The 14,819-nt window shown below is 35.2% G+C and overlaps 2 protein-coding genes across 2 annotated transcripts; one reads left to right on the top strand and one right to left on the bottom strand.

The window, feature by feature from the left end:
* Positions 1 to 371: 371 nt before the first annotated feature.
* LOC111888700 (uncharacterized) lies at positions 372 to 1,655 on the bottom strand. The gene has a single exon (XM_023884826.2). The coding sequence runs from the start codon at positions 1,653 to 1,655 to the stop codon at positions 372 to 374; it is 1,284 nt and encodes a 427-aa protein (XP_023740594.2).
* Positions 1,656 to 4,815: 3,160 nt separating this feature from the next.
* LOC111888709 (scarecrow-like protein 18) lies at positions 4,816 to 6,908 on the top strand. The gene has a single exon (XM_023884834.3). It carries the CDS (start codon positions 5,061 to 5,063, stop codon positions 6,531 to 6,533), a length of 1,473 nt encoding a protein of 490 aa, XP_023740602.1. The 5' UTR covers positions 4,816 to 5,060; the 3' UTR covers positions 6,534 to 6,908.
* The last annotated feature ends 7,911 nt before the right edge of the window (positions 6,909 to 14,819 follow it).

Genomic DNA, 14,819 nt, shown 5'->3' with positions numbered 1-14,819 from the left:
CGTGTAGACTCGCCGAGTCACCCTAGTGCACTCGACGAGTCGGGTCAAAGTTGACCATTGACTTTTGTTGACTTTTAGGGTTGAGTATAGTGGTATTTATGGGAGTATTTACTTTGTGTGATTAAGCGGAGGCTAGATCACATTTCTACCGAGTCAGAGACTTACCGAGACACCCAATGTGAGTCTTCTCACTAACGTTACCTAGAGTGGTATTATGTGTGGACTAGAGGGTCTTATGTGTTATGTATGAGATTATGTGCTATGTGTTATATGTATATTGTATGATGTTATAGACCGGACCGAAGGGTCCAACGATACCGACTGGGTAGGAGAGCCCAACGAGCTATGATCGGAACAGAGGGTCCAACGAGCTACGGGATTGGTGGGTCCCGCATTAGGAGAGTACCTAACAAACTCTCATCCACATTTTTCTGGACATGCATGACATCTATGTTGTGTTTCAACTGTAGAGAAGACCAATACTCGAGTTCGAAGAAAATGCTTCGTTTCGACCAGTTCAACTCATAATCTTGCCGCTTTGGCTCCCCGCCTCCATGCTCAGGATGTTTACCCGGTTTACGAGTTAGTAGACGACCTAGTTGCTCTTCTATGTCAATATTACTAAAGTGTCTCGGAGCGGGTCTTGTCTCTTCCATCCCGTTAAAGTCCAACCTCTTTCTTAACGGATCATTAGCATCAAGGAAACGACGATGACCGATATATACGACTTTGTTTGTTGCACGGTACGAAGGAGTGTCTTCATTGCAAGTAGCACATGCTCTATACCCTTGCCCACTCCAACCTGATAAACTACTACGAGCTGGCCAATCATTTATTGTCCACAACAACATAGCTCTCATCGTGAAGAATGTGTTTGTCGCCGCATCTTTAATACGTACGCCTGAGTTCCACAAATGTTTAAGCTCTTCCACCAATGGTCTAAGGAAAACATCCATATCCTTACCTGGGGCTTTCGGTCCTAGAATCAACAAAGTCAACATGAATGATGACTCTTTCATAGAAAGCCAGGGTGGCAGATTGTATGTGGTGAGTATGACCGGCCATGTGCTATGTGGATTACACATGTTTCCAAATGGATTGAAACCGTTAGCTGAAAGACCTAGGCGTACGTTACGGGGTTCACTCGAGAGGTCGGGGTATTTTTTATCAAAATCTTGCCAATGTTCCCCATCAACAGGATGAATCATCACACCATCTTCTGAACGTCTGGTACTATGCCAAATCATATTTTTGGCAGTGTGCCTCGAACAATATAAACTTCGTAGTCTAGGGGTCACAGGAAAGTACCGTAACACCTTATGAGGTACTTTCTTACCCTTGGTGTTTTTATCGATCCATCGACTCTCTTTACAAACGGGACAAACTTGCAATGAATCATCTTCTTTCCAAAAGAGACAACAATCGTTTTTGCACACATGTATCGACTCATACCCCAGGCCACTAGACTTTAGTTTCTTTTTGGCTAGATAATGTGAAAGGGGAACCTTGTTGCCTTTGGGAAATGCTAATTGCAAGAGCTCAAGGAGTTGATCAAATGAACTATCAGTCCATTTGTTGTTCACCTTGATATGCATTAACTTTGCTAGAAACTCAAGGGAAGAAAAGATGCAACCAGTATACAATTGAGTTTCCATTTCTTCCAACAATTATGCAAAATCATCATCCACACCGCTACCCCTTGTATTCGAGGTTCCTTCATCGAGTTTGGTATCATTTTCTCTCGACTCCCACATCACATCGTCGATTAAATCAGCCATTTCATTACTTGGCAAGACGACTGGAGGAATAAAAGATTCACCATGATAGATCCAAATTTTGTACGCCTTACTGAAACCATTTATAAATATATGGCGTTCAACTGCAGTCGGGTACTTGAAGTAACGGTTATCATATTTTTCACACGCACATCTGATTTTACCATTACTATCAAGGTGCGACTTGGACTTCTCAATAAAAGCTTTGAGTCCTGCTTGGAACTCGGGATGGTTTCGATATGGATTAGTAGTCCAGCTTTTATCAATAGACATGATGTTGCTGAAACATAATTTTGGGTTTAGAGTTTAGTATACAGAATTAGCATTGTTTTTTTTTTTCCAATCCACATTTTTTTTACATCTAAAATAATACAAAAATTAAGTAATAAAGAAATGAAAAAAATAAATTAAAAATTTTTATTTATGCATTTTTTTAATTAATTTTAATTAAAATTACTTGTAAGTTTTTAAACAATTTTATAATAGACATTATGTTGTTGTGTTGTTCTTTTTTACCGTCGAGATCAAAATATATATAAGTTTTTAAACAATTTTATAATTTTTTTGTGTTTTTTTTTCCAATTATAACAATAATTTATTTATTTATTTATTTTTTCAATTATAAGAAAACCACATAATTTTACATAATACATAAGAACATGAAATTCATATACTTTTACATACATATTATGTTGTTGTGTTGTTTTTTTTACCGTCGAAATTAAAATATATATATAAGTTTTTAAACAATTTTATAATTTTTTTTTGTGTTTTTTTTTCCAATTATAACAATAATTTATTTATTTATTTATCTTTTCAATCATAAGAAAACCACATAATTTTACATAATACATAAGAGCATGAAATTCACATACTTTTACATACATATTATGTTGTTGTGTTGTTTTTTACCGCCGAGATAAAAATATATATAAGTTTTTAAACAATTTTATAATTTTTTTTGTGTTTTTTTCCAATTATAAGTTAACTATATAACTTATTGGTTAATTAGTTTGGAGTTAGCTTGGGTAAAAACTAGAAGCTTTCTAGTTTTTGTATATAAGTTTTTAAACAATTTTATAGTTTTTTTTGTGTTTTTTTTTTTTTTTTCAAATTATAAAAATAATGTATTTTTTTTTTCAATTATAGCATCCTACTTATAAGAAAACCACATAATTTTACATAATATATAAGAACATGAAATTCACATACTTTTACATACATATTATGTTGTTGTGTTGTTTTTTTTACCGTCAAGATGAAAATATATATAAGTTTTTAAACAATTTTATATTTTTTTTTGTGTTTTTTTCCAATTATAAGTTAACTATATAACTTATTGGTTAATTAGTTTGGAGTTAGTTTGGGTAAAAACTAGAAGCTTTCTAGTTTTTGTATATAAGTTTTTAAACAATTTTATAGTTTTTTTTTCAAATTATAAAAATAATGTATTTTTATTTTTTTTTCAATTATAGCATCCTACTTATACCAAAACCACATACTTTTACATACATATACCACATATACACCAAATACAAATACACACAAAATAACATCCTACTTAAACCAAATACACATAATTTCACATATATACATAATAACATCCTATTTATACCAAATACAAAAGTTTCACAATCATATATCACATTTACAACAAACATACATACATTCACATACACAATAACATTCTACTTATAACAAATACATATAATTTCTACCAAATACTAATATACCACATATACATCAAACACACATACATTGGAATATATATACAAAATTCACATATATTCAAACAAATACGGAATATACAATCTAATTTTCACATATGACAATTTTCACATAATTTCACATATAAATACAACTTGAAGCTATACAACTAATTGCAATTCAATAACCACAAACAAAAAATTGAATAACTTGCTTGTAATCCAAAACAACACCACCAAAAACAAGAATATGAACAATTTATTATCATTCAATCACTACATAAAGCTAGAAATTGAAATTCATACAAAATAAAAATGAAATCATCAAAAAAAACTTACCTTTCTTCAAGAAATTGATGTAGAAATTGATCCCAAAGCTTTAACCACTCCTAGAGACACTTGCTTGGAAAAATGTTGGGAGAAATTTGCTTGGAAGAAGTAGATTGAAGAGGAAATCGGCCAGATGGTGAAGGAAATTGGAAGCAAACAGAAAGGAAAATGAAGATGGGAGGTTATCTACGTGCGTTTTTTTTTATCTGCGGACGGCAATAGCAGCGACACCTTTAGCGGCGACACCAGGGGCTTTACCGACGACAATGAGTAATAGTGGCGACAAACTGGAGGGAAGGGTACCGCGTCATTTTTAGCGGACTATTAGCGGCGACTTTTTTAACCCTTTAGCGGTGACATCTGTGTCGCCGGTATTAGGTTTGACAGGATAAGACACCCCACCCGTTGGATTGGATATCTCATCGAACGGTTGAGATGCAATAGAGGGGGAAATTGCGGATTCGGGTGACAACCCTTTAGCGGCGACACTATTACCGGCGACAAGGGGATTTACCGGCGACTTTTGATAAAGTCGCCAGTAAAGCGTCTTGTCGCCGGTAATAGTGTCGCCGCTAAAGAGTATATTTCTTGTAGTGTATGCGTTCCATAAGAACCCTAGCCGTTGGATTAGAACCATGATCGGACGGTTCGTGTTTACCAGAACGTCAAAGAATGGATCGATGTCATTCATCCTTTAGCGGCGACACTAACAGCGACGACGGTGATCTTTACTGACGACTATTGAATTTGTCGCCGCTAAAGATAAGTGTCGCCGCTAAATCACTTGTTTTACTTTCATCATCATTTCGTATTCATTCTACCTTGAACATCACAACCTCTTATTCGATTTGGTTGATTATTGATTGTTTATTATTATTTTTTTTGATATATATATATATATATATATATATATATATATATATATATATATATATATATATATATATATATATATATATATATATATATATATATATCGGAATTTATTAATTTTTTTGGGTAGTTATATATACATATACGTGTATGTATTTGAATAGATGGTACATTGTACATATATGTGGGATAACTCCCCTCTCTCTCTCTCATCAGGTGTTTTGGTGCAAGCAAAAAAGCATCTCTCACATATAACCTTCTTCTATGGCGGATCACTGTGCAGCGCCTGCGTAGGGTGGATTTTGGTCTAAAAACGGCTACCAACCTACCTGTAGTTTACTGCTCAAGAAACCATCAAACCACCAACAGGATACAAATGTTGGGTTCGTCGTCTCATTCTCCTCATCAAGACGAAAATCAAGATTTACAACTAGATCTGCCTCCACCACCACCCCCACCGCTGCCGCTGCCGCCGCCACAGTTACATCATCTGCACTCATCGACGACGTCCTTCCATTTCCACCCGCAGATCCAACAACATAACCATCGAGAGCCTCAGATTAACAACAGTCAGAATGTACCCTCCATCAACATGCGCCAACTCCTCCTGAGCTGCGCCCAACACATCTCCCGCTCTGATCTTTCCGCCGCGCACCGCCTCATCACCATCCTATCCTCCAACTCTTCCCCTTACGGCGACTCCTCAGACCGATTAGTCCACTCTTTCACCAAAGCGCTATCCCTCCGCATTCGTCTTCACCCTCCGCCACCTCCCACCTTCCCCAATATGATCAACCCACCACTACCAATCATCAATACTACCGTTAATAGTAGTAGCAATTTTATGATGACTCAACGTTGTAATAGTTCTTTCAATTACATTGATCATTATGGTGATACAATTCTCCAATCCTCGTATTTATCCCTCAATCAAATAACTCCATTCATTAGGTTTAGTCAGCTCACCGCTAATCAAGCCATCTTAGAAGCCATTGATCAGTCTCATCAACATCAGCAACAGCATCAACGTCAATCTTCCATCATTCCGGATCCTCAAAATATTCACATACTTGATTTCGACATCATGCACGGTGTTCAGTGGCCGCCTCTAATGCAAGCCATCGCAGACAGATATCCTCCTCCAACCCTCCGTATTACCGCCACCGGCACAAACCTCAATATCCTTCGACGGACAGGTGACCGGCTCTCTAAGTTCGCACATTCCCTCGGACTCAGGTTCCGTTTCTACCCACTTCTACTCCCACACACAAACAACGAAAGCGTCGACCACCTCATCGATCACCTCTCCGCCGTCCTCCTTCTGCCTAACGAAATGCTAGCCGTCAATTGCGTCCTCTACCTCCACCGCCTCTTGAGAAACCGAGACAAACTCTGCTTATTGCTCAGAAAGATCAAGTCCATGAACCCTAGAGTAGTTACATTGGCAGAGAGAGAAGCCAACCACAACCATCCAATATTCCTGTCGAGGTTTACGGAGGCTATGAGCTATTACACAGCTGTTTTCGAGTCGCTAGAGGCAACGCTACCGCCAAACAGCAGGGAGAGAATTGAGGTGGAGCAAGTGTGGTTCGGGAGAGAGATCGCAGATATAGTGGCTGCGGAGGGTGAAAACAGGAAAGAAAGACATGAGCGATACCGATCCTGGGAGGTGATGATGAGGAGTGCTGGATTCCGAAACGTTGCGCTCAGCGCTTATGCGCTTTCACAGGCCAAGCTGCTGTTGAGACTCCATTATCCTTCTGAAGGTTATAATCTTGAGGCCATCAATAACTCTTTCTTCTTAGGTTGGCAAAATCAGCCTCTTTTCTCTGTTTCTTCTTGGTATTAATCCTTATCAGAGTTAACGTATATTAATAAACATCATATATAATAATATATACGTACGTACGGATACATAGGCTCTTCTTCTCTTCAAAATGTTTAGCTGCATGAAACTAGAAACCCTAACCCAAGATGAAGTTACCCTATAATCATGGCCACTGCATGGTGACGAAGTGATTGTTTGAAACATCAAAACATCTCAGATGAACAAGCGCTCTACCTTCTTACTTTTCTGAGGACGCGAGCTAGGGAGCTTACATATTAGCTGATGTGCTGTATACTGGATAGATTTTGTAAACCTAATCCACTTAAAAGAATTTGTCCATTTTTTAACAAGGCAACGAGAATTGATTATCATTAGAAATGTGACGATCACTATTTACATGATATGATATGATTTGTTGATGTTGCAGAATATTTTGATCTAAATTTATATGTTATCCACCTCCCAGCGTCTTTCTTTAGAGGGATATTAGTTGTCAATTTTTTTTTCTTTTCCTAGTAGTGGTTTAGTAGGTAAACCCTAAATATTATCCTAAATGTCTTTTTATATTATTATAATGCTTATTGACCCATCATACATGGGCATCACTTACTTTAAGTTATTTTATTCGCTATTACCAACTTTTAATATATATATATATATATATATATATATATATATATATATATATATATATATATATATACTTGTGAAAACTGCTACTAAGATTGATGATGATATTGTTTTAATTTTCCTTAGAAACATGTATTTGGGTTACGAGGAAGGAAATTAAGTTAAGAAACTCTATTATGCCACTACAAGTAGTAATACCAATTGAGTAGACAAAAGTAGTCGTCAAAAGTCAGATAGTCTGTTGCTATAGGTCAATACAACGAGTCCAACCGGTCGTTGCTACCAATTGCGGTCAAATATCGTCGATGTAAACGGACTATGGCTACCATATTTTGTCGTCGCTATTTTAGTCACACACAAACATAACATATCATTTTCTCGCTCTTTTTTATATATATATATATATGAATTCCTTAATCCTTAATTTGGAGTGGGTACATATATTAATCGTAGGGTATAGTAGAGGATATTTGAAATTAATGGAGGTAAGAGAGGAAGAGGGGGTTGTCGTTGGCAAATGGAACCGAAACTTGAAAACCCTAGAAGTAAGCATATTTTGTCTGGTAAACTACAAGAGTATGAAAATGAGGACTCTTTGCTCCCCATTCTTCCTTTACTTAGCAAGCCGGTATCTCCCTCGTGTCTTGTGTTGCTTGTTCTTCCCAAAGTTCCATTATTTTAATTACATATTTATTATTTATTATTATTATTATTATTTTCTACTTTCAAAACCCTAATTTCATCACTTATATAACCCTTCAGAAACCCCAAGACGTATATATAACCTCTAAATGCTTCAAACTTAATTTCCATATAGCCTGCTACATGCTTACTTTACTAACCTCTCCCCCGAAAAAAAAACATACATTCTCTCTCTCTATCTCTGTGTGTATATGTGTGTGTGATTATGTGTCTGAATGTGAGTGAGTGAAAAAGATATTTGAATATTGGAGTATGATTGAGTGTGGACAGATATATTGAGTTGTAACTGCTGACAATTGACAAGATGGTTACTAGTAAATGTGAGATCCCGCACGCAAAGTCACACAGTCACACACATCACCCCACTGCCTTCCAATTATCACACCATCTACACTCTCGCACACAATCTCCACAACTATATATATATATATATATATATATATATATATATATATATATATATATATATATATATATATATATATATATATATATATATATATATATATATATATATATATATATATATATTATTTTAATGATGTTTGAATAATATATTATATAGTATAAGTATATAAATGTAAAGAAAAAATTAGACAATTCTGAATACTTTTAAGAATCACTACAAGAAAAAAGGTAATTAACGACGACAAAAGCTGCCGGTAAAAAATAAAAAAGTCGCCGGTAGAAGTAACAACGGGCGACACACACTACAAGATTAAAGACTTATGGAGATGACAAAAGTCATCGCCATAGAGTGCAAAGTGGCCGCTATAGACCTTGGAGACGATATGTCGTCCTCATAAGCCTCATCACCATAGGTCTGTCGCTTTAGATCCTATTGTTGTCGCGATAGCCAACCCTATAGCGACCACTTAATGTCGTTGTAGGTAAACCTATTGCAACAACTTCTTGTCGCCATACATATCCCTGTAGAGACGATAAGTCGTCCCTATAGGTTCTGCACAAATTTTTCAGAATTTAGCCATGCCCATATGATTTGTTTAATTCCTAGGATTTTTATTTACAATAAATATTTTTTATATATAAAAAAACAGTAAATTTAAATATAAAACATTTCAAATATCTACAATCCAAAGTTTTATAATATATTACACCATCGGTTTACTAAAAACAAACAACATAATTTAAGATCATTTAGATGTTCATACAAAACAAACTAGAGTTGATAATCGAAACTATATCTAATGAAAAGGTAAACGGGTTTCCATATTTTTCATTGAACAAAACCAGTAGCTTCCCTGTTGGTTTAAGAAAAGATCGAGGTACTTGTACCTGTCAAACATAAACCCAATGTCAAAAATCACAATTGCTAGTTATAAAAAATATAATCAAACAGTCGCTGATCAATGTAGGTTTCAAACCATGTCTGTGAAGGAGAGCCCGTAGGTGTCTTAAACGAGACCCAATATCTTCTGATACTTTGGCTACTGATCAAAACTTCACCTTTCCCCATTGAAACAAGGTTTAGTGCAATCTACTTGGTTCTACTAGGCGAGTCAAATATCATACATGAAATACAAATCAACAACACAATTAGTAAAAGAACGCATAGCAAATTTTTTATTTCACGGAAATAGGATTAAGGGTAACCCCATTAAGGTTAGAGTACGAAGATATGAGTAGTAGCTCAATGTTACATGACTTGACCTCTGCTTCTCCCAAAGCAATCCAAACTTGGTCAATTAATTTAACCTCATTTAGAGATATACACAACAATAACTGTAAATAAATAATTTAATATTAAAAATTAACAATGTTTGATGAAAAATATACCTCTGTGTAAACTGATATCATTTCCAATGTGAAGTTTGTAACTTTATGTGTTCCATGAGCAGTACCTGCAAATACATATAATCAAGCATCATTTCAATACTTTTAAATTTTTTAATATATATATATATATATATATATATATATATATATATATATATATATATATATATATATATATATATATATATCAAACACAAAGCCATACCAACAAAATCTTCATTGACATATATATGTACCAATGATAACCTGATGAGTCTTTCATAGTATTCATTTGTTCCAAAAATCTAAAAGCATTACTTTTTAACAAAATCTTACAAAACCAAGCGTTCACATCACAAATCAGTAATCTTAAACATAACCCTAAACAGATTCATACTGTTCCATAAAGTTTCAAACATATCCAAACAAAATATGAACAAAATCACACAATTATATATCACAAAATCAGGAGACAAAACCTGTTGAAGAAAATTGGAGTTGGAGAGAGAACTCCAATCTCAGGAGAATGAGGCCGCCGAAAGCAGTAGAAGGAATCAGGAGGTCGCCGGAAACAAAGGAGTAGAGGCCGACGATGAAACTGGTCTTCTCTAAGGTATTTGGCAAGAAGATAACCTATGATCGAAAGAGAAAGAAAGGTTAAAGGAGAGAAGGAATCATCTGACCAACGTCGTAACGAAGATGGTGGTCACAGTGGAGGTTGACGGTTACATGGTTGCCACTGTGGTGGCCGGCGAGAAGCAAATCACGGCTTGAGAGAGTGAGGGCCAAAAGAAGAGCAACGATCAATTAATGAGAAAGGGATACTTCTTCCAATTTCAGAGAGCATACAACCCTATAGGGACGACTTTTCTTCCCTATATCCTCAAGCAAAACAACGTTGCCCCTAATTTCTGATTAAACAAATTTAAAAAATGTATATATATATATATATATATATATATATATATATATATATATATATATATGTATGTATATAATTTAATTTCCTTTTGGGATAATTTTTCATCCCTATAGGTTTTTGGAATCCCGCCAATATTTTTTTCATTCCCGCTTTAATAGTGGAGGTGATTTGTCATCACTTTAGCTTATAAAGTCAAAAATATTTGGTCAACCCTATAGCGACAATATATCGTCCCTATAGGTTCATCTATAGCAATGACTTTTTTCGTCCCTATAAGTTTCGTCCCTATAGATGTTTATTCTTGTAATGACGTCGCTGGTAAAAAGTCGCCGCTAATGTTTATGTCGACGGTAATACTTCATGTCGCCGATAATAGTGTTTCTGATAATAACATTTTTTCATTTTTTTATTCAACTACTTTGGGTATATAAAAACCGATACATAACGACATTAAATGCATAAAAAAATTACATAACAACATCCGATTTGATACCAAATACTTTGTAATTTATTTCATACCAAAATAAACAACCAAAGTTTTACAATTCTAACAAGTTGCTTTGTGTAACGACAAGTGTAACATACAAAACACAAATTAATTATCCGACAAACCATCATCTTTGTTTCCATCATTTCCTCCTTGATCTTTTTCCAATTGAAAAAAACACATAAAACTCCTCCCAACATGTCGGGTCGTTGAGCATTGCCCGAAGATTTTCCAACTACATAATAAATAACAACATATATAAACTTATAAGTTACATTATCAAACCTAAACAAAACTACCAAAGTACATTACTATTTCTTGCACTTAAATACAAGATATACCAAAAGTACATTGCTATTTCTTGCACCTAGGATAAAAACACAATTGCCAAATCAACATGCATTTATCGATGCCAAAGTACATTGCTATTTTTTAACTAAGACAAAAAACCAAAGTACATTGCTATTTCTTTCACTTGGGACAAAACCCAGTTACCAAAGCTTTTGGCAAATAATCACCACAAACCAAAATTGCCAAATCAACATGCATTTTATGATACCAAAGTACATTGCCATTTTTAAACTACAGACAAAAAACCAAAGTACATTTCTATTTGTTGCACTTTAAATATAAACACTTGAAAATATGCAAGTTTACTCTATTTGTGCTAAAGAACCTTAAATACAAGAAATACCAAATTACATTGCTATTTCTTTCACTTAAAATAAAAAAAATACCAAAAATACATTGTTATATCTTGCACTTGGGACAAAAGCGCAATTACCAAATTAGCACGCATTTATTGATGCCAAAGTACATCGCTACTTTTAAACTAAGACAAAAAACCAAAGTACATTGCTATTTGTTGCACTTGGGACAAAAAACCAATTACTAAAGCTTTTAGAAAATAATCACCACAAACAAAAATTACCAAATCAATATGTATTTATTGAAATTAAATAATCTTGTTTTACCTATGATGGCTGTGAAATCGGAGGGATAACAGAAGGTTTCCGGCCGATGCCTCTAATATGGTTACGTCGTTCTCCTAATACTTTCTCGAAAGTAGCTCTTTCTTAAGCGGGTGTTAACTCTCTTTTACCTTCTGGCCCCTACGTTTGTTCTAAGAGCTCTTCCACTAACTGATTATGTATTTCCCAAAAGTGATTAACAATTAAGTATAAATAAACACTTAATTATATGATAAAACTATAATTAAATACTTATTTATTGTTGTTCCGCCTTGACACTAACAAATACACCATCCCTATTGGTATGAGCGTTGCGAAATGTTTATAGTCTCTTAAGGTTCTGTTTAACATTTAAAACTAGATTATATTTTTAATAAGTAATTACATGTATTGTATGTTACCTTTTTATACCAAGTACTGCTATACATGCTCAACCACCCACAATTCATGGTTGTTTGCATTTGATGGACCTTTTTGTTCCTTTTTGAAGCAACTTTATGTCCGTCCGTTTGGAAATACTCAATTGTTTTCTTCCAGTTATCAACATCCATATCATATGGGCGGTGGCTAATGCTCTTGGGATATCCTCACACCCTTTGACTTCCAAAACAAAATTCTTTTGCATTAGCTTTACACTCTTGATAACCTTTTGACAAAGCTGCTTCAAAACTCTCTAACAATATAGCAACGTCTGGATCCCAATACATCTGATCCAAATCAAACTTTGTCTACAAAAAAAAGCTAACTAATTAAAAACCAATCATAATTGGCCCTATAAAATATTTTTATATAAATAATTTACCCCTAAATGTTGTTATATTGTATCCTTTATTGCATGGGAAACTTTTTTCCACTCCATTTATCAAAAGGGACCATCCGCCTAATTATTTTCCCAACTTCTCATGAAAATGTATCTTTCAGCTCTCCTACGGGATCATATGTCATATCCCTATCATAATCCATGTAAATCGGGTTGCCCTTATTCTGTAAGAGAGCTCTTTCAAGCTTAATATTTTTGGCTTTTCCTCAGGCTTTCCTACGTTGCTCAACTACAAATATAATTAAGAAGTATTAGAAATGGTATTTAATTTATAATAACTGAATAAAAATAGTAAATAAATATTCATAATAATACTTATGGTCCTCCTCATGATGACCATCACCTCTACCAACTGAGAAAGGTGGGTCCTCAGCTCCATTACCCCCATGTCGACGACCCATAACAGCAGCCACCGTGTACACAAACAAAAGCCATATCGACATCATTTCCTGAAAAAATTATAAGATATATAAATACAATTTCTATTACAAATACACATTACATTGGAATAAACATTTCTATTTAAACTATTCTGATAAGAATATTCCTTATATCCTTCAGTGTCTTTTTCGGTATCATAATCAGAATCAATTTCACCATAATCAGTCTCACAATCAAAAACATCATTGACTCTACCATTTGGCAAAGTGTAACATCCTAAGACCAGGTATATCTTATAAACCCTTGTTTTATTGTAATTGACAAGTTTGGCCCTTCATTTGAGAAAATGTGGCAGCTGAGAACGCGAGGCGTATGCGTGTGTATGCTTAACGTACTCATGTGCTTTATTTGGACGCGGAAGCCACCTAGTATGCTGGGCGTACTAGGCTCAGAGTGAAAACATTAATTGAGGGGTGTGTCCTTATTTAAGGAACATGATAGCCTCATTTCTAGCCACCATTTCCAGCCCTCAACCCTCTCAAAACCCTAATTTTCGTCCCTTGAGCTTGAGTGTCCATTTGTGAGCTTCTTAGTGTTCTTGTGGTATCCTTGGAGTGAAGAAGGAGAATTGAAGAGAATATATTTGGAGTACATGCTTTGGATATGAGCTTTTTTATGGTTGGAGCATCAGTTGAAGGTATAAAGCTCGAAGCTTTCCTATCCTTTTTGATTTGTGCATAATATGGTCCATTTTAGGTTTTTGGTCCCAAAGCTTGAAGCTATATGAGGTGTTGAACTTCATAGCCTAATATATGTCCCTTTGAGTGTTTATAATGGAGTAGATTCATAAAAATGGATTCTTGGACGTCAAAACCATCCCATGCATGAGATATGATGTAACACTACAAATCAGGTATGACCTTGTAGCCCTTGAAGTATTTCAATATATCATATGAGACCCTTAAGTATGTTGGGCGTACTTATGAGTACGCTTAGCGTACATGGAAAAGATGATCGCGGAGGGGCAACACGTATGCTGGGCGTACGAGGAGTATGTTGGGCATACGTGCCGGATGTTCAAACCCTAAAATCCGGACCTGAGACCTATATAAACACCCTTAACTCTTATGAGCCTCACCCTTAACAACCTCCTTCACCTCTAGACGCCTCTGAAAAACCCTAATAGCATTTGTGAGTGCATTTTGAGCTTTAAGAGTGCATTTGTGGTCCTTTTAGTGCTCATCCAAGAAGAAGAAGTTGTCAACGAATCTTGGAGTGTCATTTGGCTTCAAGAATTTGCATATTGTTGAACTTAAGGAGCTTCCGGAGGTATAAAGCTTTCACCTTTCCACTTAAATCACTAGATCTAGCTTGGGTTTTCTAGTTTTGTCCCTTTGGTTGATTTTGGACCTCCTTTTGTGAGTTAAGCAACTCCAGAGGATGGAAATGACAGATCTGTGGCCCTTTGGTCCTTTTGCAACATAAAAATGGAGTCATGGTGGGTATTTTGACCTCATGCATTGGTTAAGAACCTTAGAAAGGTCTTAATTAGGGTGTTGGGAGCATATGAGGCATGCAAAGGCATAAAGTTGCCAACTTTATGTCCTAGGTCGTCTTA

The sequence above is a fragment of the Lactuca sativa genome, chromosome 5 (genome assembly GCF_002870075.4).
Source record: "Lactuca sativa cultivar Salinas chromosome 5, Lsat_Salinas_v11, whole genome shotgun sequence".
NCBI classification, from domain to species: Eukaryota; Viridiplantae; Streptophyta; class Magnoliopsida; order Asterales; family Asteraceae; genus Lactuca; species Lactuca sativa.
This window is presented reverse-complemented; position numbering and strand designations above follow the sequence as displayed.